Genomic DNA, 26,229 nt, shown 5'->3' with positions numbered 1-26,229 from the left:
AACCTTCTAAAATTTGTTATTTTTGGTTTTTTGATCAGCAATTACAGCTGTGGCAATGCTGTCAATAGAATTTCAAAGAAAAGCCGATATAACAAGAAGTTTTAAACAACACAACTTTTCTTCTCACAGAATATAATACTAAAATGATTGTTTTAAAGAGAAATTTTGTGCTACCAAATTTCAGACACATAGAAATTTAAATATACAAAATATATGCCATAATTTTTTTTCCCACTCCACAGCAGTACAAGCTTCCCTCGTTCTCAACGGCTTCTTCTGGAAGATATTTCACCACATGGATTTCACCCTCATTATCAGCTTAAACCATTTCTTTCTCCCGTTAAAACCAGGAGGTCGTAATTCTTTGGTCATGACATAATATTCTGTCAAAATGCGTGTAATATCATACAGGACTCTAAGCCAATTACAGGGGCAGCCAGGAAGATGACACGGCAGATGTGGGAGAACATGTTACATGGCCTCTGCTTCTAACCCACGTGACATCGAGGGAGATTTCTGTACCAGCCATCAGGGGGGCTGAATGCCAACCTCCATAGGTAACACAGTAATCTGACACAGGACATGCTGCTGGATTTAAAACTAATAAACATGTAAACAGGTTTTTCACCCTTCTTTTCTGGACCAAAGACAAATGCAGACAGGAGCCATGGCTGCAATGCCACGGCTGTAACCTGCTAACGAGCGGGCTCCTCGCCACGGGCTGTACATCGCTCAGTCACAGTGAACCTTGGTCTCCACTAGCCAGCTGGATGTCATAGGGAGGAGTTTCTGTTTTGAGGTTTTCTTCAGAAAATTTAGCTTCCCTTGTTGGCAAGTAGCTATAGATGGAGATTAACCGATGAGGATAAAAGCACGGGCAATCTATGCAGTTAAGCTGGTGAGAAAACTGATGCAGAGAAATTTGTGTTGCAAACTTGGGCATCCACACTGAGCATTCCCATTTGCATGGCCTGCAGTTCTGCTGTTTTACACCAAAACTCTCTCCCTTGTCCAGCCCTCCCTCCAAAAAAGCTAAGGACATCTAACAAGCACAACTCTAGGTAACTTCTACAGCCCTAGCACCGAGTTGTTTTGTACATTGTCCTGTTAAATATAATGTACAACCACATGCTTTTGTACAGAGGCCAAATCTAGGCAGGTAAGAGAAATAAAATGGTGGTGGGGGTTGTGAGGGAACATTGGAATACCACATAGAAAATAGTTAATAAAACCATATAACAGTAACATTATATAGTAAAATTCTTCATAAATTTTTGAATATATATATATATATTTCAGCAGTGTTATTAGTTTGGGTGTTTTCAATATATTGGCAAAATATTTACATTCTAATATCTTCTGGATCCAAAAAAATCCTGGATAAATATATATGCCTTAATCCAGTTGGAAATTTAGAACTCTCTTTTGATTGACAGGTGAGCACTGTACAGGTGCGTTTTTTTCCGAGGAAGTTCACCACCTGCAGGTAAGTCTTAGTTAGAGCCTTTGCCTCATTAAGAAAGCTGGCTACCTGTGCATGGTGCAATGCGGTGGAGAGAGCATCCTCCACACACCTCTCAGATTGCAGTGTCCCAGAAAACAGTTTGTTGTTTGGAATAAGGAGGAGGGCTATATTTCTTGGTCCCGGTGTTCTTTTTCCAACTCGGCAAGATAGGCATGCTGTCCTGTTTGCAGAGTCCTTTCTCTGATTTCTGTCGAGCTTTTATTTCTTTGCAGAGGCAACGTTTTTTCTCAATCATATCCAGCATTGTATGGTCCCCTTGCAACCACTGCATACATGTCACCTGTTAGGGGGAGAAAAAGAGAGGAAGAAAGGAGAAAGAAGAAAAAAAGTATACAAATAACTATTTAGCTATAGATTGAAGATGTCGTTTCTTTGAGAGAAAGATGTTCTTTTAACATCACTCTTAAAATACTCCCATTTGTCTCAGAACAAAAAATATCTATGCCAACAAAAGAAGCAAAATCAGTCTTCACTTCTTGCTACTACTGTAAAGAAAAACAGGGCTAATAAATGGTCCCCTTTTTAACTTCTTCTGAGCACAGAGCACTAAAAGCTAATAAAGATGAATGTTTTCGGCAAACCAGCACTAGTTGAATCTTAAATGATGGAAAAGATCTTAAAAATGCACATGGATTTTAAGAATGTCCTTAAGCTGAAGAAATAAAAAATGCTATACACTGAAGCCCATGTTTTGTATTGCTTTCCATATCCAATCTGTCACATTAAAAGCATGCTACTAACACTTCTGAGAATCAAGCTAAATATAGCTCTGTGTTCAGTTGTTTTTTCAAAGTGATTTAATGAGCTCCATGAGAATTATATGGATTATCCCATCCTTCTCTGTGATGATATTTCATTATCTAGAAGCCTTCAACTGATTAGAAACTCCATGTCTTCACACATGTAGAATATTTCAAAAGAGGATCCTGATCCAAAAAAGGAGGTTAGCATATGTTTAGTTGTAAGTGTATGTCACAGCCCCGCCAAAGCCTGAGAAAGTGGCTTCATTTGAGTTAAGCATGGTGCTCACGTGTCTAGAAAATGTGTGTGTCTTCAAATGCTTCTGTAACTGAAATCCCAAATACTAAACTCTCCTGAAAGGGCTTATCATATTTGGATCACACACTGCATTCCTGCAAACCAGAGATCTTCCTCAGAGCACATAATCTGCAAATCTGAAGTGATTTCTTGCAGTCTCTCAAAATCTATTTTCCCCACTGGTGATAAATTTTTAAGTAAATGCATGCCATGCACTTGCAGGGACTGTCCAAGTACATTTCTGATCTTGTCATGCAAATGCACATGTGCACTAATACTTTGGCAGCATTTTATGATTCATGAAGGAAATGTGTTTTTATTAGTAGTATTCAATAACGCATCTGCATTTCATTCACAAATATCAAAATGCTAAATGTGGGCATGCACTGAGCTCCTTGCACTGGGGACTGGTCTTCCTAAAGACAGCAAAGAAACTGCCATTGACCTCTTGTAGTTGCTGTCTGCTTAAAGCGCATTTAGCTTCTCTGGATAAATGGAAAATGTTCTGAATCTAGCAGGAAGTAAAAGTAAAGGAATAAATATGAGAAAACCTAACAAAAAAAGTAATAAAGAATGCAAATAGAAAAATAACAAAGTACAGAAAAGTCATTTTTTTCACAAACTGGTGTAACAAATGGTTTTTAATGGCTGATACAGGATAAAAGAATTTTAGATAAAAGGTTCTTTCTTTATACTGAAACAAAAATATGCTTACCTTGTGTTATATCTATTAAATAATTCTTTGAGTAGATCACAACATATGTTTTGCTCCTGAACGTTCTAACGAATTTGCAGTTACATGGGTAACGTATCTGTAGTTACCTCCTTACGCCCTCCTTACAGTTGAACTAAACATCTTCAGGAAGCCTACTATGCTTCTCTTTCTAATTCAATGCTCAGTTTTTCCTCATAACATAGTGCAGGTATGAAACAGGTCACCTGTCCCAAAGCAGGACCTTCTCCCTCTGGCTGTCTCTTTGGCCTGGTCCCCAACTCATCCCAATGGTGGCACTCACTCCTCCCACCCCCAGTGACTCCACAGGCTGTGGAAGAGGCTATAACAGAGGCAGTTTTCCTGCCACGCTATCCGTCAGGGACGCATTACTACTTACACAGCAGCGTCTTCATTTTGGCTGGGTTCTCCTACGTGGGTCAGGACATGACAGTACAGTCTGCACACAACTCATTAAGCAGCACAATGACAACACACGGCACCACACCAACTTCTGGATTGAACTCGAAGGCAGCAGTGATTGAGTGCTGGTGTCCCCTTACAAGCATGTGGAGCCCTCTCCTTTTTATGACCGTCCCACGAGCAAACAGCCCGCACTGGCACCAAGCCCTGTGGCTACGCATCGACACTGCCTGCAGCACATCCAAGGGAGTGTGCCTCGGCCACAACACCCACATCCTCACCATCACACCACGTGGTGCTGCAGCCAGCATGGCGTCTTCTGGTAGCTAATCCACTCCGTGGGATTTAAAGGGACTGAAGCGCAATTTTGACGTGCTAAACTCTGAAATACCAATTGCAACTTCACAAAGATAGAAAAGGTGCTGCAGAATGTATCAGTTACACAGACACTCTGCCACCCCCTGCAAAACAGCCCCTAAAATAAACCTAAGTGTAGACAGCTCCAGAACCCCTTTTTATTCTGTCCACCATATTGTGAAGCAGTCAGAGAGTCCTTTACCACAAAGAATTCAAGCATTTCCCCTTTCCAGGACACAGGATTTTTAACACTACTTGTGATGGTTTAAACACCATATCTATTTAGTTTAAACACTATATAAAGGCTGTTCTTTTCACACAGCACCTTCCCGCAGAGCACGTTCCTCTCCCATCACTACACTCAGAAAATGTGTGTGTGGCATGAAGTGCAGAAAGGAGACATGGAAATCATTTGCCAAAATGGACTGAGTGAGCACATAGGCTGCTGCTGTGTTTAAGGGATAAGGGGAAAAAAGTTTAAGAGGGAGAATAAATGTTCATGGCTTTTTTTGGTATTTTGCCCTATTCTAGCATTAATATCTGCATATTAAAATATAGCTTTGAGCAAGTGCAAGAGGGACCTAAGAGAGAATAATGACAATGATTATTGCTAACACAAAATCTCCAACTGCATGACCTCCGTTTTCAGCGAGTCCTACACAGACCACGGGCAGTGGGGCTCCCAGGCCAGCACAGCACTCAGCTGAGCTGTTTAATCCCAGCAGTAACCTGCAATGGCTTCTGCAGGGCTTCTGAGGTGTTTGAAACCAATGTTTAGCACAGAGACTTAAACCTAATCCTTTCTGTGGCTGCTGAACCAATGGAGCTCTCACTTGGGGCCAGAACTAATTCTTCTCATACTCTCCCTCCTTTCTGGCCTCACCTGTGCACCGAGTTGCTATAATCACCTCTACAAAGGGATATATTCAATGCGAGGGACGCAAAAAAATAACAGTTACAAGTTACTATAAAGAAGTAGAGCATTCCTAATACTACACAGCTATATGGCTGCCCTGTTCCTGAAGGATCCTGAAGTTCCAAAATTGAACATCCACCAAAAAAAAAAAGCAAAAACCTCTTCCACTATGCAAAACTGAGTTCTTCTACATGGTTTTATTCATCAGCTTAGTAGAGATCAACGTTTTGTCACCTTACTTTTCCTATCTGCCCTATTTCTAATATTTTTATTGTCAAAATATTAGCAGTGAACCTTATGATGATTGCTGAATACCCTCAGATTTTACTTTGGCAGTGTCTCAGAACAAGAAGTCACATTATAAAACCATCTTTCAACTAAGAAAAAAAAATAATTCTGGCAACTTTAACATTCTCAAAATATTGTGCAAAATGTTTTGTCTAAGAAAATCTGAGTGAACTGCAGAGCCCAAAAGGCTGGTGAGTGTTTCAGTACTTATGAACGACTGAGACAAATTAGCTGAACAAATTCCCTCCCTTACAAAGTGGGATCGGTGTATTTTTGTGTGTAGGTGCCTCCAGGAGTCTTGTGGCAGAGGTTTGATGGGCAGAACATCTATAGTTGAATTGCTCTCAGAGAACAGGTCGTCAACCAGAGGTCAGCACACTCCATAGCTCTCTACCATATCCAAATTTACCGAGAAATGTTCATAATCCCGAAGAAAACCCAGGGTTTGGGAAACACACTCCTGCAGAGTATTCCCATTTCTGTTGCTCTGGTACGGGCTCTGCCTGGTCTTGGGTGCTGCATGGCTCCTCCACAAAAGCACTCAAAGTAGGGATATTTAAAGGAAGAAACACAAGTGTAAATTAACATAGCTCTTTCCCAGCTCCCAGCAAAGCGCAACAGATTTGTTCTGAACAGAAAGAAAGAGAAGAAAACATTATTAAGCACCTACTGATGGATGTGACTTTCCAAACCTCTTAGTTGCAGTAACAATGTAAATGTCTTCCATCTTTTTGTTGGTGACCATTTAAAATGCCAGACAGGACGTCCTGGCCCTTCAGCAACCAGATTTTCATCAACAGGACCCAAAATACCAACAAGCAGGTCTTTGTGAGATGTCAGACACGTGCATGCTACTGAAGAAGAATAAAGCAAAATCTTTATGATATATACAAACAATCCTATATTGCACAGCCTTTCCAAATGAAGAATACGAGAGCTGTGAAAAGAAAAATGTGGGAGCCAGACTGAAAATACAGTGAATAATCTCTGAAGCCAGGCCATATCGGTGAAGCGTGGGTTGGATAAATCCATGCCAATTCACAGCCCTGAAAGGCATTTCAGAAAATGTTCCATTGAAAGGTGCAATATAGTTCCATAAGCAAAAATAGGTGCTGCTAAAAATCCCATGGGGGAGAAGAATATACTTGCCATAAAGTTCAAAAGCTTTGTCCATTTTCATCAATTTTTGAGCAAACTTTTCTAATATTTGGATTGACCACCCAATATTTTATGTTCTGGAATTTCTCTGAGTGTTTTCTTTTAAGACATATGAACTTCTAATGACAAAAAAAAAAAAAAAAAAAAAAAAAAGGATGGATCACTGCATAAGGGCTTAGACAATGCCACAACCCATGCTTTCTGTGTGACATCTTGGCTGTCAAATTCTTGGTTTGCCTTTTTTTAATGCTGCTGTCTCTTTGGAACTTAAATCAGAAGCAATAAGATAGTCCCTGAATAGATGATTCAGTGGGGCTTCCATAATTTTTTTTCCTAGTACCATAGGTTCCCACTTTGCTGACATTGTACATGCCATGGGGCTGAGGAAGATGCTGCTCTCTTCTTGTTCTTATCGGTGTCCTCGCTCTGCTATAGGACAGGCAGAGGGGCTGACTTCATTTACACAAAGGATGAGGAGCACCACACCTCACATGTGTGATCGTGGATATTGTACAAACACTCTTTTCTTCATGACAACAGCATATCATAAATAAAATGAAAGCCCAACAGCTGACGTGAGGCTGTAACAAAGTGATCTTAAACCAACTCAAACTATAATGAAATAAAAACGTCATTGATGTCTGAAGATTAGTAGCAATGCCTCCTGCATCTGCAAACAAAGAGACCCATGAGCAGTGCAAGCTGTGAGCAGTGCTACCCATCACTCAGTAGAGCCAAGCATGCTGGACTGTTTGGGCAGGCTACAAGTAAAACAAAAAGGCTTTCTGAAAGCCACTTACCATCCTCTGGGAGGAAAAGATACTGCCTCCCTCTTTCCTCTTGCCTGTGCTCAAACAGGAGCTTCCAAACTCTCTTTCCCACTGAAACACTCGATGGTGCCTTCTCTCATGCACATGGGTCCCAGCCAGCTGGCTGGGAGGTGTCTCCAAGGTGCTTCCACTCCAGAGGGTGGCTCCTAGGAGGCAGCTGTATGCCATGGCTGCAGGTGGCAGTGGGCTAAGCTAAGTAGCAAGAGTTAGCTTATGATGCGTTCTCTGACAGTCTTAGCTCGACGCGGAGATCCTTTAGCATGCCTTCACAAAATGGGAGTTGTCCAGTTTAAGAGTTCAGCAGGAATCATGTTTCAAAGGCTCTGGGCACCGAGATCTTTTCTCATCCGAAGCCAGCAGGAGTCTGCCCACCAACTCCACGGGTCAAAGAACTTGACTACATTTTGTTCAAACAAACAGTAACACCCCCCCTCCCACCCCCCAAATGTTTTTAAAAGCCTTCTGAAAAGCAGTTGGAAAATGACAAGGTTTCTGTTGTTGTTAGCTACAAACACTGCACTGCAATTAAACGTTGTTACCTCCAGTGGCTGTAAAAGCTGGGAAGTGAGCGTAAAGCTACAGGCTGCATCTGCCACCATTGCTCTGGAACAGTACTGACATAAAAGAAGGTACGGTTTGACTCAGCCCAGGCAGCCATTCTAACAGCTCTGTACTGCTACCCAGCTCTCCCATCATCGCTAAATTCAAAACAACAATTGGTTATTAATGCAGAGGTGATTAAAAGTAACAGCACATTCAGGAACACATAGCATGTGCAGGGTGAGCTGTGAAAGCAGACACTCGCCATGCAGTCAGTGCATGGTAACGCTCCCAGAGACAGCTGAGCACACAATTGCACACAATTGCAAATTTGCCTCCGGAAGCATCCAAGGTGTTTCCTAACGGTGTCCTCCCAGCCCGCAGCCGCAGCGCAGTGAGCCCCCTGCATTCCCGCAGCCGCACCGCAAGCTCAGGCACACAGTGCTACGCGCCACGCGCACCGCCCTCTTGCTTCCTGCACAAATTCTTCTTAGGACACACAAGGAAATCTTCATTTTTTTCCTTAAACTGGGAGGAATATTAACCAAAAAAGGCATAGAAGTACGTACTGATGGCCTGTACTAAGCATATGTTTTTATAAACTTTGCTAGCAGTACATTTCTGATTGACTCATATAACAGACCAGAAGTGGAAGAAAACATGCATTTCCAGCTTTCTCAAGAATTTTTCCCTTTATATTTCTAATTCAGTGCAAGCCACTAAAAGCCAATTTTCTGTTTGTATAGAAACATCTCTAATGTTACTGGCACAGATCTGGAAGTGAACATTTGCCAGTCAACCTGTCATTTCTGCTGTGGCAGAAATAATGTAGGTGTTATCATACAGTTGCTGGCATCTCGGTTTTAAAATCCAGGTGATAATATTCTTAAGGGTTGGGAAAGAATTCCATTCGCACAACGGTTTGAACAAAATATCTTTCACTGCATATTTAAAGGACTTCACTGACTCCTGATATTTCAACTTCAAAAACCGCGTACGCATCACATTTTAATATTTGGAGTTGCTGAGTTTACTGTTTTGATCTCCATAATTCTGTATTTCCAAACTTCTGGGAATATGTTTTCTTACAAGTGACACCACTGTAGAAAGACAAAACAAAACAAGACTCCCTATAACAACTGTTCTACCACTTCACACAGCTCTTGCAATTATATGGTGCAATATTGTAAGAGAAGTCTGGGCACCTTTTCTAAATACAGGACTTGCTAAAAGACTTATTACATTGTGCTCTGTGGTCTGACTAATCCACTACTTAAAAGCAGTTAACAAGAATCTTTGGAATTCCGAGAATTCCCAAAGATTCAAGATTATGAACAATTAACACTTACCTAAAAATTAAATTAGCAAATAGTTAATAAACCATCAGCACCTCTGACTCCAGACCTCCTGTTTTATGATTCATTGCTTCCAATTACTAAATACCACAGCTACTTTGTACAGAATCAGCATTGCACACACTCCTATGCCGCAAGTTTTCTGGTTACCCCCAGATTATTGCTGAGGCTATAAATAAAGAAAACGTTAAAGGATAAATTCCCATCCTGCAGCTTGTATTCATGCTGGCAGTCTCACTACAGATCTCCCTGACCCTGCATTAGCAACATATTTGTAAACCTCTATCCTTCTCTTCCAAGCTAATTTTTTTTATGCCAAACAACCGTCTGAAATGTACTGCTTGATTTGCTATTAGGTAACACATCCTATAAATGCTGGTATGTTTAAAGCAAGAGGCTGTAAAGCAACTCATACTGGTATTGTGTAAAGTAGTCTCATGCATCTCATTTACACAGTGGATCATCACAAAGTGCATTTCTATTGAGATTACTTATGACAAATCAAAGCCTCTGCTAAGCAATACGTGTAGAACTCAAGCTACCCACCATGACACATCCTCTCGTTCACTGCAAAATAGAAAGGCAAAATTCAATATTGTATTATGTCAATCACAGGAGGCACAAAGGACAGAAAACCCAGTCTTTGTGAGAGTTCAGTGGTACAAAGACCTTGAGCTAACTGCACCACAATGTAACACTTCAAAGTCCCAGACTTCATTAACAGCCTGCTAACCCTGTCTCCCCAGCTCTTCCTCTTGCTCAGAGTTGCTACTCCAACATGTGTGCCTTAACTGCTCATCTACCAGTCTTAAAATAGCAGGTTTGAAGCGGTGACCTCGATGACTACTGTAGGCAGCCCAACCTATGACCAAGCATGTCCACAGTACAGAACACCTGCAATTAGTGTCTCCAGCACCCCCTCCTTTGAGTTAAGATGTGGCATGGAGCAAGGAGAGTAGCTGGTGGGCAGGATCCTTATCTCTTCAAGATCCAACCCTTGCAGATTGCAAAGCTCTTGTGCAGAAGGGAGCTGAAGGCAGCAGAATACAAACTCTAGGTCATTGTTTCTTGTCATCCATTAGTGACCAAGACAGACAGAAAAATTGAACTAAGAATAAAGAAAATGAGTGGAAACAATCCCAACACTTGAAGAACTAAGAGAAAGTGGACTCTGTGGCCTGGTCTAAAGATATAAAAATGTAACATGGAGAAACCACAAAATTGATTCGTTTCCCCACTTTATTGCACATCATTTTACGCAAGCCAGAAATAAATGCATGAGCTTCAGTACTCTTCCTCCTGATGCCAGCATTTGAACTGAAGATTCAACTGATCTTTTGCCGTGACAGTTAAGAACTTCACCACCGATTTTTCAGCTAAGCCACTAAGTCTTTGTATTTTTCTAGTATTTTCAAGAAAATGGTCATAAGAATCATTTAAAATATATTAAAAAAAAAAAAAAAAAAAAAAAAAGCAAAACCAAAATAATGTATTAAGGGAGAATGCCTCAGCTCTGAAAGTGCTGCTCCCTTCAGATCTACTTGTTTAGCATTCAGTGATCTAAGCACACTAACCCCAGCTTGACATATAGTTAATGAACAGATCCTGGACTTAGAAACTGTACTGACAGCTTCTAAAGAATCCAAATGTGAGAGCCTTTCCTGGTATGCAGTACTACATCTCCTCTAGCCTCAGAGCAACATCATACAATTTCATATATATGAGAAACTGCTAAATAATATAGTACCCAAATGTAATTTAGTCTAGATTTACTGACAGAGCTAAAATGCAAGCGAGAAACTTAGACTGGCACATGAAGATTTTGGAAACTGGGATTCACTAGGTGCAGTGGTTGCCATATGTTACTTTTGCTTTTCTGTTTAAAAGGCAATCTCCAGCTGGATGACATTTGCTGATACAGCGTGACACTGGTTTAGCATTAATTCACTGAGAAGACTGCAACAGAGTAAACCTCTAATAGCAGCATGCTGAACCACAGCTTCATTTGTGTGAACCGGTGAACCATCAGGCAGAAGTGGCTTCAGCTGATGGCAGTAGCTTGGGTTGAATTCCAGCTCTCCCCAGGAAATTTAAACACCCATCTTGTAAGGAATGGCTTAAGACAATAGGTTATACACCAAACATTCTAATCCATGTTAAGCTACACACATGTATCCCTTTTAACATAAGTGAACAAATCGCCAACCAGCAAAAACCTGCTGTTTGCTCTGGTTTGTGCTTTAAAGTTTGGTTTAGAAATCAAGCAAGAGCCATAATTTATTATTATTTTTTAAAATAGTATTGCCATTGTCCTTTCTCATTTTTACTCTTTTCTGTTGCGACCCAGATGTAAATTATACAATAGTTATTATGAACCCCAGACACTCATTGTGCTTTTCCAGACTGTAAAAAAGAGATGGGCCAACACGACCCAAGAGACCATTAATTACCATTGTCTTGAAAAGGCTTAAGATTGGCCTGCTGGACCATGTACACAAAGCTTGCCTAATGGAATGTATCCTTTCCCCATACTATTTTTTGTTGAGAAAAAGCATTCCTTGGACATTCCAGTTGCAGTTTATGAGTGAAATGGGAGTTTGCTCTTGACGTGAGCGAGGTCAGAATTTAACCTTGTAACTGAATAGAAAAAAAATGGAAAGGATTTTCTGTGACGCAATTTTGTTTGGGGTGAAGGTTTTTCATAGCAGTGACTCTGTCACACTGGAAATTCCTTACTATTTCCTGCATAAAGATCTTTCTTCTAAGATTTTTTTTCTGAGTAGCTGCTGCCACTCTGCTGCAGTAATGTACTGTGCATGGAGACTGGTCTGGCTGGACAAGACAATACGATGATAGGATTAAAGTTAAAGGAAGTGAATTTATCACTCCCAGGCCTCAGACAGAAACACATGCCACTGTTATGGAAGCTCCAACACAGTGAAGAACAAATACACGCTCAATTGGAAAATACGTATCAATCGTCCCCTTGATTTAAAGGGATGTCAATGCCCTTCTGGGCAAGGGAAGTTAAGGCAAGTTAACCTCGCCTGTATTCAGTTGTGTGGTGATTAAGTAAAGGGCCAGTAAGTGATCGTTAGCTGTTTCAATAAATGCCTAATCAATTGGCATTGTATGTTACTATACACTGCAAAGCATAAGAGGCAGTTTGAAATCATAGCTGACAAACCGTTTCCAAAATGTTGCTATAAAATTGATTCATTAAGTACGGTATTGAAACTGCTCCTAGAGCTCACCTGCACTGGAGACAATTTACAGGCTGAGTAAGGCCCTTCTCTATCCAGCACTTGTATGTGCAAGTCCTCCTTGAGTACAGATTGGGATTTGCTGCATGAGAGCCCGACTGGGTAAGAGCATTTCTAAAACAAGGGACACCTGGCCAGCATGAGTCAAGCCTACAGAGTGTGGGCTGTTACCCAATAATTTTCAACCATAAAAAGCTGTCATGAAAAATACAAGTATCTTTGCAATTTTGGTTCTGTTAAAAATATACATACATATATATATATATATATACACATTATTATTACTTTTTTTTACTGAAAAGCTGAAAACTTTACATTAGTAAAAATAATAATCTTTTAAGGATCTCATTTAAAATACATGACATTTTTATTTTCATTGTTTAACGAGACAAAATGAGAATAAAAGTTATCAAAAGTGGGTGCTGGCATTCATACTTGTCCATAGTTGGCACACACAGGATGTACATGAATAGCCACACAGTTCTAGTGAAAGATTATGAACAAACACACATACATATACATAGGTATATAAACATACTATACATACATACATGAGTGAATATACATATTTATGTGCATACAGTATACAGACGAGATACTATACAGGTACAGTAAGTGCAATATACTGTATAAGGCTATACAGACATCAAAAGATTCAGGTGAAATGGCAACAACCATGAGAACAAAGCTTGGATGGTTTGTGGCAGTGCAGATGGAGGGGGAAACCTTGCTGATCTGCGTTGTTTTATGCATCAGGCACACACAATTCGAACAGAAAACATGGTACAATACATTCTGTTCATATACAAAAAAGGTAAGACAAGTGGAAGTGCATGGAGGTAACTGAAATGTGCACGAGCAGACAGATAAGGTTGTTCTACCTAGAGTACAGAATAGTTGGTTCATTTACAGAGAATGCCTATATATAAACCCATGCTTTCATGAATCCATGCCATTTTTATTTCTACTTTTCCTTTAAGAATATTATAAAATTCTTCCCCTGAGTTAAACATAAATACACACAGAAAAGGGAAAAAAAAGGAAATTGCATGCTTCTATTTTTGTTTTTTAATTTTTTTTTTTTTTTAAACCAAGGCACAATGTCTTTAATAGTGGTTGCAACAGCATTTGAAATAAACTTTGCAATTGTTGTTGTTCTGGTACTGTACCCCTCTTAGTGTGACTAAGCTAATTGTTTGCACACGAAAATCTCAGAACAAGCTTTGAAGTGAATTTAGAAATTTTAGAAGAGAATAAACAAATTTATGAGAAATGCCTTAAAGAAAAATTCCCTAAAGAGGAAGGAATGCTACCAAATGAAATCCTTTATAGGCAACTTACAGATGCTTAGACTGAAATAATTCCACATAGCTACATTATATATTTAATGCTACAGTAAGTTTTTAATTATTTTCAGTAGAACCATGTACAATGCTGTAGGAGCTGGAGATGAAGAACTTCCAGTAAATTTTTAGTTTCTTGTTGCAGGCAGGATAGAACAGTGATCTCACTGATTCTGTTTCATAAGCTGCAAGAGGTATAGCTTAGTAACATTTGTTCAATTAAACATTTAAACTTCTAAGGCTTTTAATCTCTCCATTTCATGGACAGTCTAAGTCTTTTATAGGGAATATTAGTTCTAAATTTCTGAGGACATCACATTAATTTCTTCACCCTCATGCACAACTCTGACCCTCAAAAAGAAGGACTGGCTGAAAGGGCTGTGCTTTGGCTGCTGTCCCCATGTCTAAGCCCTCTTTGCAGGGATCTAGAGGCATGCAGCCAAAAGTCCTAAAAGAGCAAGCCCCAAGGTTGCTGCCCTTCACTGCTTCCTTTCTTCTCATCTCCTTGCTACTTTCTTTCCTTTTTGCTGATAAAAGCACTGCTTGTGCCCACTGTCTGCTTTGCCTTTAAGTACGCCGAGAATCTCCTTACTTTCCCTCACAATCTAGGATGTACAATGGGTTTGACCTGCCTGTTTCCTTGTCTGCCTGCTGATGTTCTGAACATCTCAGCAGCTTCCAGGGGCTGTGAGTGTCAGTCACTTCCAGGGAACAGCCACATGCATTGTGCTTCTTCGACTGCTGTATCCTTCCCACACATTTCCCTGTTGAGCTAAGACACTTTTTTGAAATACTGAAACACACTGTTCCAACTCAACACGTAGGTTAAATCCTTTCAAGGCTGCTCTTCAAAAAGGTAAATTCCCAGATCTGAAAAACGCCCAGATAAAGATAGCAAAAAAACAATATGAATAAAGTGAAAACTCCCATAAGCGCTGCATTTCATTCCTTCTCCAAGTATTATTGTATTTGAAAAGTTTCATCTTCTTATGTGAGGGAACAAACCTCTTTCTCTATTCTGCTGGCAAGCTTATAAAACCTATCTAAGCACAAGAGATCACTATAAGATGAGATATAATGGAATGCAGCATTCTGCCTCCCACTCTCCTTTTCCACGCTGGAGCTGGCGGGGTGAGGAAAGGTATGCAGACAAAACATACGCCTGGTGCTATAGATTGCAAGAACTGCTCACTCTGCTCCTGTGTCCAGCACCTTCTTTTTGCAGCAGTATACTTGCTAAAGCTGACCTGCTTCCCTCAACATGTCTCCTTTGTGTCCTATCCTAAAACTGCATGTCCCAAATGGCTGTGACCAGTGGTGCCTTTGCAAAACCAGCAGGCACCTCAGAGAAGTGCTGCTGCTATGCAGCCACAGACCTGTGTGCAGTGCAGCCCCCAGCAGTTCCACAGGCTCTGCAGCTGCCCCAAGCTGAGGGTAACATGGAGCCACCAAATCCTGCTCAGGGCCTACTGTGGCTGCAGCGCGTGCCTGGGCTGCACAGCACGCTCTTTCCCATGCTCTTCAATCAGTGCTTGGCAGAACAGGACCCAGAAATGCAGCGACCTGCTTCTGCTGCATGATCACACCAGCCAAACGCCCAGGAAAACACTCTGGGACAGCAGCAGCAGGGCTGTCTGCCAACAGAAGGTGGCTTTGACACGTTGGCCTCTTGTGCCAATCAGTCAGGCGTGCCTGGGAGGTGAAGGATGATGGATGCGGCAATTCCATCCCCTCCAAGGTTTGCATTTTCATTTTCTTTTCTTCCTTTTTTTTTTTTCTTTATTTTATTTTATTTTATTTTATTTTATTTTATTTTTAATAAGAGTTCTCTGTTTTCAGTTTTATATTTAGAAACAATCTGCTTTGGACCCATGCACTGATTATGTAAGACCAGATTCGGGCTGCAACACACCATAACGCGATGTGGAGCCATCCCTACAACATTAACATTCTTGTTGCTGCTCTCATCCAACATGTTGTCAGTGAATTTAGCTGGACTGATGACAGCAGAATTTTGCTTTCGTGTGCACACAATATTTGTCCTTGAAGGGAAAGGAAAAGATGGCTTAAAGTAATCCACGCGCTCCCTCTGGTGGGCACGGGGCTCTGCTGCGCCTCGTGAAAGCACCAACAGAAGCTCAGAAATCCCAAGTCCCTGCGGTCCTCAGCAGGCAGAGTCCCGTGGTTCGGCACGACTCGGATTTTCACATTCGCTCAGGCCAAACTCTGGTCAAATCCATTATCTCAAGAGAGAAGCAGGGACGCTTCACGTCCCACCAGCGAGGGGCTGTGCCAGGGGTTTCTCTGCTCCCTGCTTCGGGTTCTCCCACACCTGCCAATCCATCCAGGTGGGACTTAATGTCTTTTCCCTCCCAAGCAGTTGAAAACTGCCATCACAAAACTCTGCGTCTGTATTTGATTTCTTCTACACAGACCCTGACAACTTCTCCATGAGTAAACTTTTTCTAACTAAATTTACCTTGTTTTCTGGTATAAGACATTCAAATACATTTCATTATGTTAGTGGCTCATAAAACGGAATAAATCTCTGTCAAAGATACAGTGAATTTTATTCCTTTTTTTTTTTTAATTTTTATTTTTTTTTTTTATTTCACAGTCTACAGCTGTTTACTCTCTCACCTGTTACACTGGGCTTACAGATCCCTGGGGTAAGGACAGGATTTGTTCTACACATTGTCTACATACACAGGGACTTTATTTATGATACTTAGACAAACTTATTACGGATATTATTTATGATTCTTAGATGTGATTGTGGTAAATCCTAATAGCAAACATGAGGCAGGTTTTGGCTCTAGTGACTATCCCAAGCCTTATTAAAAATGATGGTTAAACAGAAGGAGTAATTTAGTTCCTTAAATAAATAGTTTCACAAGCTACCACCCAAAGCAATAAACAGCGTATAAAAAGTGCAGACCAAAAACCCACGGGTCTTCCGATTACAGGGAGGCTAACGGACTGCTCCCACACTGCAGACACAGTTTGAATGAAGAAAAACATCAAGTAGCAAAAATGAACAACCATGATCCTGGCTCCAGGAGCACAGACAGATCTCAGACACTGCACTGTTCGAAGGGGGATATTTGGGATTTAAACACTGGGAGAAGAAAATGATTATCATCATTCCATGAATTGCTCTAAGTATTTTGCTACATCCAAAATGCATGGTATAGTGTCAAAAATTTTGAAAATGAGATGAAAAAAAGAGCGACAGAAGAGCCATACCAGAGTGGTGACAAGCACTGTAGCTTGATACATATTTTGAATAGGAATTTGGTATTACGTCTCACCTGCAGCCAGCAGCCCAGGGGGGTCCTTAATTTCCCTATGGCCCAGGGAACAGGTGTGACAGAGACTGGTTCTTTCATTGTAAAACCCCTGCACTATTACAGCCATAAGAGCAGAATCATTTGGGTTTTGTGTTGGTTTCAGATGGTGATCCTTCAAGGACTGCATCCAGCAAGGTTTTAAAGTACTGAGCAGTGGCACTTATTTATGCCATTAGCAGGTACTTATTCTCTTACTAATGCACTTTTTTCCTTCTGTTTGCCATTTTGCTGGTATTCAGCTGAAGGTCTGCAGAGTTCTCCATCTACCAGCACTTCTGTATTTTTCATAGACTGGAAGGTAAAAAAACAAAGCAAAGCAAAACAAAACAAATCAAAAAAGCAAAACCAAACTCTGCATTGATTGGACAGGGAAAAGCATGGATTGTCATTTGTAGATGCTCATTTTTCAGCAGCAGAACCTTTTCAATGGGCCAGTCAGGCACCTGGCCCTGCTAAGAGGCTGACAAGCACGAGTGTTTGCTGATTGCTTTGAACTCCTGTACAGTGGTGCTGGGAAAATTGCAACTTTAAGCTGAGAATAATGGAAGAGCACAGATGTATTGTTTGTGCTCGGCGTAATTGAGAGCCCATGTGCTTTCAGACACAATTTGCCAACTAAAGCATGATAATGCCAAGTCATTGGGGAAGTTTTTGTCTAGGTGCCTTCAAAAATAATTACAGCAGTAATAGCAACAATTCAGCCTTCTTGTATTCATTCATTAAAGGGTGAACACAATGCTTACGAAGCACGCAATGACTATAATACGCTCTGTATACACAACTAAGGCCAGAGACATTAAGAACTGGGTTTGTGATACTCAGTTGACCCAGAACAGCATTATTCACGCACTGAGCTTCTTGGAAACACTTCATAACTGTCAAGACTCAACTCTAAATTATTTCTCCTAAGTTTTATTAATTTCTTTCAACGAGCTCGTGCTGCATTTATACTGCAGAGCGTTGTTCTAGGAACGCGTCCTCAAGAACGTTCCCCCAAGCGGCGCAGGCGACCCCGCACAGCCAGCACCGCGGGCCGAGCGGCCGCGCACCGCGGGGGGGAGACGCTGACGGGGGCCGCCAGGCGGAGCCACGAGCTCGCCCAGCGCCGCGCCAGGCCGTGCTAGGCAGGGCCCCGGGCCTCGCTGGGCCGCTCCGGGCCGTCCGGGCAGGGCCGCACTGCGCCTCGCTGGGCCGCAGCGTGCCGCGACCGAGGAGAGCGGAGCTCCGCGGGCAGGCCGCATGCGGATCCAGGCCCAAGGTGCCGGCGCTGCCATGTACCGGCGGCGTAACCTCTGTCTGAATAATAAACAGACAGATACAAGCCACAGCAATGTAAAAAAGCAGCAGTGCGTCTCCCTGAAGAGGAGAAACCTGCTGCTGCAGGCAGATACCAGCCACACTCAGCAGGGAAAGGCCACTAACAACTGCTCAGTGCTGATTCTGATACATTTTCTAGCGTTTTCTTCAACACAAGTCAAGACTCCTTAATGCACATCTCTCCGTGTATTTCTACTCCTTCTGCTGACTTATTCCTTCTAATCTCAGGATGGTGTCTGGATTTAACTTTCATCATCGCTTTTAAGTTTAAATCTTATTTCCTTGCCAAAATTGGAGATGGATATCAGTGCCCAGGCCTCCCCACAGGAAGGCACCAGGCCTTGCAGGCACGCTAGCCTTCTGGAGGTGGGAACAGCATGCCACAAGGAGACAGCGGGAGAGGAACTAGAGTGCTGCCTCCCCACTGAAAAGCAGGGAACTGCGGGGCAGCGTGAGGGGAGGCTGCACGTTTGCAGATAAGTACAGAGCTTTGTGGGAACAGCTGAAAAGAGGCTGTGCTTCAGCAGAAAAGCTGAAATACCGCCGTCTAACTACCAGGAGTCTCGTTATCAGAGGCTGTATTTTCTCTCAGGTTGCGGATCTCATAAACATACGTATAATTCCTTCAGGATGTGTTGTTATAACATGTACTGTTGCACTCATATGCAGTGTAATACCTACGACTTTCCAACTGCTGTCTACATCTTAATGAAAATAAATTTCACTTTGCAAAATTCATTTGCAGCAAAGAAGTCTAGGGACAGTTACATTGGTTTCTTTTCCTTAAAATGGAATTAAGCCTAGAAGTAACCTAGTGATGTTTTTATGTGCATTAAGAATATAGATTTGCAATGCTTTGCTATCCAGCAGAGGGACTTCCACAGTGTATATTGCTTGAAACATTTCCCTCTTTTGTAATGAGCATGCTCGATACACATATATTCTGCATGTAACACGGAATTTTGAGCCCATCCATGTCATGTAATCTTTCCTTACCCTGAGATGAAGATTCAGAGAATGATAGGGGGCAGTGAAACATCACTGTATTGCAGATGTATCTATTCCTCCAAATCCTGCTTACTTTGCACACGTGAACCATTTTTTTTCACTACTGGTGCTCTGACATGCCTGAGCATTTGCCATTGCAGGGTGAAACATCTCAGCATGCCTGATACAAATGTCTTAGGCATGAGGCTCAGAGGTTGCAGCAGTAAGGGAGATCATTTATTTACTAAGGCATCCTGAGACTGTATATAATTTCTACCTTAGAAACCTCACTTAATGTTTAACTTCTACCGTCCTCTGTTTCCTTGTGTAGAAACAAAAGACTTGTACTTGTTTGTACTTCAGTATAAAGACCAAACTCAAATGCACTTCCACTGTTTCTAGTTTTATCCACACGCTTCTTGATATCTAAGATCAAGATGTAACTTTCTTTACCTTCTAGAACATCTTTCTATTCCCTATATCTTTCCTTCACATTCTGTGATATGTAGAACCCTTCTCTACTACTTACATTTCCCTCTTCAGGATACATATTTATATCAAGATACGTATTTAGCATATATAACTATTTGCCATTTCTGTAGCTAAAAAAATATTCTATACTACTGCCATATTTCAGTTTTATACTCTCCAGTTGTCTTCCTTTTCTACTTCCTTAATTTCTTACACTTTGCTCTTACACAATTAACTTCAGTTCCGAGATAAACTTTTGTTTATCCTTCAGTTTAAATTGAGTGATTTTTTTTACTTAATCCATGGTTACTTCCTGCAGCCATCTTTCAAAACACCCTTGCCATTTACCAGACATAATATAGAACAGCGTGCTTCCTGTCTGCCTCTGCTCATCTGTCACTGCTGGTGACTGCTGCACTACAGATTTCTAAATGTTCTCCAATAGAGAACAGCCAAATAGCTTATCTCTGCTTATAAGTCCTTTCTTTTTATTTATAAGTAATGTAGCACTTACCATCCACGTGCCATAAGTATGTTCCATAAATATTAGCTAGTTAATCCTCACAACTCCTACACTAATAAACAAACATGAATTTAAGGCATAGAGGAGTTAAATGTCAACAGTTACACAATTAGCCAGTATTTGACTGGAATTAAAATTCAGATTTTCTCAATTCAGACCTGTCTTGAATTACCAAGCATTCTCACTACTTACACAAATCATCATGTAAAAGCTCAAGTAAGTTAAATGTTTTGGAAAAACATTAGTTTGGGATCCTTGAAGATTTGAAATAAATGATCAATCCAGTAAGCTGCCCTTTCCCAGATGTACTCCTCAATCTTGTATCCCTGTGAGGTCAGCTGTGTCCATCTCAGCACAGAGGTGAATAACAGAGAGCATCCTCTTCTTTCAGAAAGACTAACTGCTGATTATGATGTAGTTAAGGAAACCGGTGTCGATACAATCAATAGCCACAGCACAGGAAAACAAATACCCTGTATGCCACAATCTGTCAGTCCAAATGGACTAACCTGGGCCTTTCCAAACACTTTTCACCCACCTCAGATTAATTGCACATTAAGACAGAGTGGGCGTATAAAGGAAACAATTGAAGCAATGTTTGTATAGCCAAAGAGATAATGAGACTTCTGTCTTTCCCCAGAATTGGGGTCAAGCCAGACCTTTACAAAATTATGCATTCGTAATAAATGGCAACTTAATAGATTAATAGTGAGCAGTTGACAATTGGAGGGGAATTCTTGAGGGCAGAGACAGTTTTGACCAGATCTGTGGTTTTTCATGAAGACATGCCCATACCATACACACGCTGTTCAATTAACAAGAACACCCTCTACAGTCACTTGAAAATTCCTCTTATCATCTTTGTTCTTTTCTTCTGTATGAAGTGAGGTGGAATTTTCCTCCACAGTTTCAGTGAACCCTGGCTGCAGCTTCTAAGAGGCTCATTATCTCTTCTATCACATCAGCTTCTGCTTTCAAGGCTTATTGTTTAGTTCTTAATATAAATTGAGAGACTAAAATGCCTTCAAAACACCCAAGGTGCCTTTGCACTGAGTAACCAGTAAATCATCGTGTCTGCTGTGAGATCTGTTTTATGAAAAAATATACACTACTTGAACACTGGGATACTCAAAACCTTTGGAAGTACAATTACCTTAATTTCTTCCTTAAATAAAAAAAATACTTAGTATTTAAATGGGTTATCATTTTGAATCTCTGTTATGGATTTGGTTTTATGTAAAATATATTTCAGAAACATGCAATGCATTGCGTCCAGCAGAACTCTAAGTCAGTACAGTTTTGCCACTCAAATAATATCAACCAATATGGATTAGGTTATGCAAATATAAGTTTCCTAACAACTGCTTTGTGCACTGGGTTGAGTAAATTGACCTTACTCTTCTGTTTCCTCCTTTGGCCAGGAGCTTCTCGTTAAGGAGCAACAATAAACTTACATAGGGAATAATTACAAAGTATTCCCAAGGGAGTTTATCACTGAAATCTCATTGAAGTTCAGTAGGATGATGGCGACTAATTACCCAAAAGCCAATCAAAAATTCACCATCTAAATAAGAGTGCTTGTGTGTGTTAGCATACATATATGTACGTGCACATATATACACGTATGTTGATGTGTGTACGTGTGCATACCCACACTCATATGCAGTGAGGAGCAGTCCCATACATGTACCCACAAGTGACACGATACTGGAGTGCTCTGAGCTTGACAGAAGGTGCTCACATTATGTTTAAGTGAAACCTTTTCTCTCAATTACTACTCTCAGCAGTTAGTTCTGTCAAACTAATAACACAGGTCTGCGCAGTGAAATGATACAGTATTGGCATTAGCATATAAAATAAAGCTAAGTATAGGTTTCTCATGTCTGTAATTCTTTTCTGTTTTCTCTCTATTGGATAAATTTGCCAAACACTTCAATTTCTTTTTCAAGGGTCTGTGTAAGATCATTGGTTTTGATGGGGAAAAAAAAGTATATCTGTTTAAGACATAAGGATCATTTACCCCTCTGGTTCAGTTTTTGGTTCCTAACAATATACAATAAACATAACTATAGCAGACTATTTAATAGTCCTGTTAATATTACATGGCCTCTAGCTGAAGAGAGTCTAGCTGCCTTAACTAAACAAAACAACTTGCTGTAGGAGCAGTTTTCAGGACAGTGATAAATCAGTGTAATACAATCATGCACTGAGCTCAAAACAAATGTAAGACTGGCACAAATATTATAGTACAGCTGGGAGAAGTCAAAGGTACGTACACGTCATTGACAAACATTGGTGCAAATGCTTTAGACAAGACATTTAAAAGAAATTTACACTTAAACGTAGATCAAATTTATCAAAGTTTGATAAATTTTAAGGACAGTAAAAAAGTACAGAAAACATGAAAAAATAAAAAAATCCAGCAAATTCATACAGTACAGTTTTACTACATTTATATTACAGAATGAAGACAAAAAAGGATACAAAGAATTAAGGGCAAAGAAAATTGCACTGGCCGTACCCAGTGGAATTTCACTGCCAGCGAGAGATGCGCACACACAAATGCACGCTCACACACAGAAAATAAAGACAAGAAAACACAAATCATCTACTGTAACAAATGACAGACACAAAGGTGAGAAACGTTTGGCATGTTGCAGCACATGAAGTCATTCCCGATTGGCTAACGACGGTACCTGGCTCGGCTGAAGATCACTGGCTTGCCTGAGCGGAGTAACGGACGGAGGAGGCACACCTGATGTGGATGCAGACCGACCTAATCTGCAACTTGCTTTAGGCTCTGGGAAAGAAAAGAAAAACCAACAAGTGGGAAGCTGGTTACTGCTGCATTAACCGAAGCATGGTGCACCCAGGATTCCCTTGAAATGAAAACTCCAGCCTTGAATTCTAGTTAGCATTGTGCAAATTGCTGGATCATGAAAAGCTGGGCTTAGAAGGAGGGAGATTAGGATGGAACCTAACGTCCCATGTTCTTTCCTTTCACTCTAGTGTCTCTGAAACTGAGGTATAGATTATAAAACAGCAAACAGACTGGAAGCACACCAAGAAAATCATGTTGCCCTCCTTTTAAGGAAACATTACCTAAAAGCAGTGACGATACTATTGTACTTCGGGATTTGGAATGACACCAAAAGCTCTAGGAGATGTGATGGTAGTGACTTGAAAGACAATACAAGAAGAAAGGAGAGAAATCAGAACTTCAACAGTGGCAAATTCTGAACTCAGTTCCCCAGAACTGAGGTGATTACAGAAGCCTTCAATTAGAAGAGAATGTTCAGTTCCAGAGAAAAACTGAACAGAATTTACATGGTTATTTCATTTTCTTTCCGTTGTACATGAAGGCAGTTCTCAGAGGGCTCCCCACTGGCCTCCAGTACAGGTTACTTCTGTTAACATACTGACATGAAGCAGATCAGCACAGGAGTCCTGGAAGGTTTGTGTCTGAGCTGTGCTGACACTAGTGTGCTACCCGACAGTGCTCAGCATCTCACATCTTGTCTAGAAGAAACCATCTTTTTCTAAGGAAAGAGTCTGCCTGTTTCTGCTTGAGGAAAGTTGTTGTCCCTGTGCTTCCTGTTTATACTGAGCAGACAAATCCTTGCAACCATGGCTTTTGGCTCAGATGAATGTGCTCGTTCTCCCCATGCTTACAAGCCCTCCTCTTAACCCTGCACCTGTCTTTCCTATGTAGTGGGTAATACTGAGACCAAGAACACTCACGCTCAGCAGATCTACTTTGTACAACCATGGACTTTCAATTTTTAGCTGAAATAATAGTGCTTTAACATGAAAAACAAGTAACTATAATACCATGCCTCCTCACAATGGGTTGAAAGAATTTCTCTTATTCAGCCTCACATTTTCAAGAAGAAAGGAAAAATTTATGCCTTCTGCAATCCAGGTTTGCCTCTGAAAACCATATTTTGCTTCTGTCTCTGAAATATATTTTCTCATGCCATGTTTAAACTGTTGTTTTGTCTCTGTGTGTTTTGTCTTAATATTTCTCTCCTGTGTGGATCTGTGGGATCATCACTAGCCAGTGGTTGGGCCAGTGTTGAGAAGGAGTAAAGCTGTCCACAACTAACATGTCTTTAAGTACACATTGTGCATCTTGGAAACTTGAGGATAGCTGACAGGTCACGCCACCTACCAGCAGTGTGCTGAAATTTGTCCTTCCAGTCTCTCTGATGTTTTTTCATTCTTGTCTTAAATGGTTATTTTATAGGAATTCAAAATCGAGTAGAGAAGAGAATTGAGTGGAGAAGAGCTATCCACTTAAGCTGAAGCACTTAAACCAGTGAAAGCATCTGTGTGGGTGAATATTCATCAACTAAATATTAATACGTTGGTTAACATCCAGCTGGCTGAGCAGCAAAAATATTTATGCTGTTTGACGAATGCATTATTCAAGTCACTCAGTCCTAGTCAGTCTGTAAACATACCACAAGTCAACACGGCAGTAAGCACACAGAAAGGAGCGGACAGATCTCCCCCATAACCTTACGTTTTGTACATAATCTGTTGTTTTGCTTTTTTTGGACGTAGGTGGTTATTTCAGGAGTTTGATTGTATTTTTGTTCAGATTTCACACTGTCTGTGTGCCAGATAGCTGTTCCTTTCAGTCATATAAAAATAATAATAATGGGTTTCTCTTCCCTCCCAGAATTTTTCTGGGGTTTCAGAGAGAGCGAGAAGAGGGCTTTTTTGGTCATTATTCTCCTACTGCTAAGTAGAGGCTCTATTTTTGCTGTGACAAGCAAAATCAGACATTCAGTGTGTCAAAAACTCCAAGGCACTGTCTGCCATTGCTTCTGAGTTTTCTTTAATTCTGGAAAGCAGAGAAGAGTTGTAATTTCCCATTTGGATATATGTGCAACAGCAAAAGATTACCATTTCCTTGCCAAAGAGATTCCTTTTATCTGGCATCAAAGAAACAAAATCTATCAGACACAGATGAAGGATTACTTCCTTTGTCTCCCTGTAATATATTTACAGCATTAAGGAAACTATTGCAATTTCCATGGTGATCCTCATCAAGAGCAGTTTCAGAAGCTGTTCTATCTAGGTGCATATTTTTTTCAGTTCAAGAAGTGAGGTTATGCAGTGTAAGATATTACTCTGTAAGATATTATTCTGTCAACGTCTGTGTCTCAAAGTTTGCTGGGGACACCGATGGACTTGTTCAAGTCCAGACAAGTCCCGAGCAAGGAGGGTGAAAACCTTTGTCTTAAGGAGACAGATGGACAAGTCCAGGCAAGCCCTATGCAAAGGTTGTGAAATCCTTTGTCTGGGGGAACGCAGGTGGGCAAGGCCAGGGGCAACGAGAGCGAGATGAACTGCAGCTAAATAGCTGTGAAGTGCTCCTTTGTGTGGACCTATCTCAGGATGATGGGCCATCTTAGAGGGTACTCAATGACTCTTGCTCGAAGCCCATCCTTGTCACGTAGGCAGGAGAACAAGGAGGATAAAAGAGGAACTGAAAACCACGAGAGAGGAATTCAGGCAGAGAGAGGAATTCCGGAAGATTGAGGTGATTCCTGCATACTGTTGAACTCTCCTGAGCCTGCTGCCGGACTGCTGTTGCTGCTTCAAGAATTGGCTCCTCGACTTCCCCGTCTACCTGCCTGCTGCCCAAGTCCGGCCACGCTGCTGCTCCCCGTCTTCTGCTGCGTTCTGCCCGTGACCTTCAAACACCGTGCAACGGGACCGCTGCTGGATCCTGCTGGTGACTCTCCCCGCTTTATTCAACTCCTGCTTCTTTTCCATCTTTTCTATCGCCCTCCTTCCCTTCCCCGTCTCCCTGATTAGGTCT

General features: G+C 41.1%; 1 protein-coding gene across 1 annotated transcript in view; it reads right to left on the bottom strand.

The window, feature by feature from the left end:
- Nucleotides 1-1,577: 1,577 nt before the first annotated feature.
- The window catches only part of NYAP2 (neuronal tyrosine-phosphorylated phosphoinositide-3-kinase adaptor 2), a gene marked incomplete at its 3' end in the record, with an annotated part of 119,286 nt that continues 94,634 nt past the window's right edge, over nucleotides 1,578-26,229 (bottom strand). The window contains exons 5-6 of the mRNA XM_079539871.1: nucleotides 23,093-23,196; nucleotides 1,578-1,805 (exon numbers count right to left, since the gene is read on the bottom strand). Coding sequence (XP_079395997.1) covers nucleotides 1,578-1,805; nucleotides 23,093-23,196 — 332 coding nt within the window. The remainder of the gene's footprint in view (nucleotides 1,806-23,092; nucleotides 23,197-26,229) is intronic.

The sequence above is a fragment of the Tetrao urogallus genome, assembly GCF_951394365.1.
Source record: "Tetrao urogallus genome assembly, chromosome: 9".
Taxonomy (NCBI): Eukaryota; Metazoa; Chordata; class Aves; order Galliformes; family Phasianidae; genus Tetrao; species Tetrao urogallus.
The sequence above is the reverse complement of the archived record's forward strand: the minus strand, read 5'-3'. Positions and strand labels throughout refer to the sequence as shown.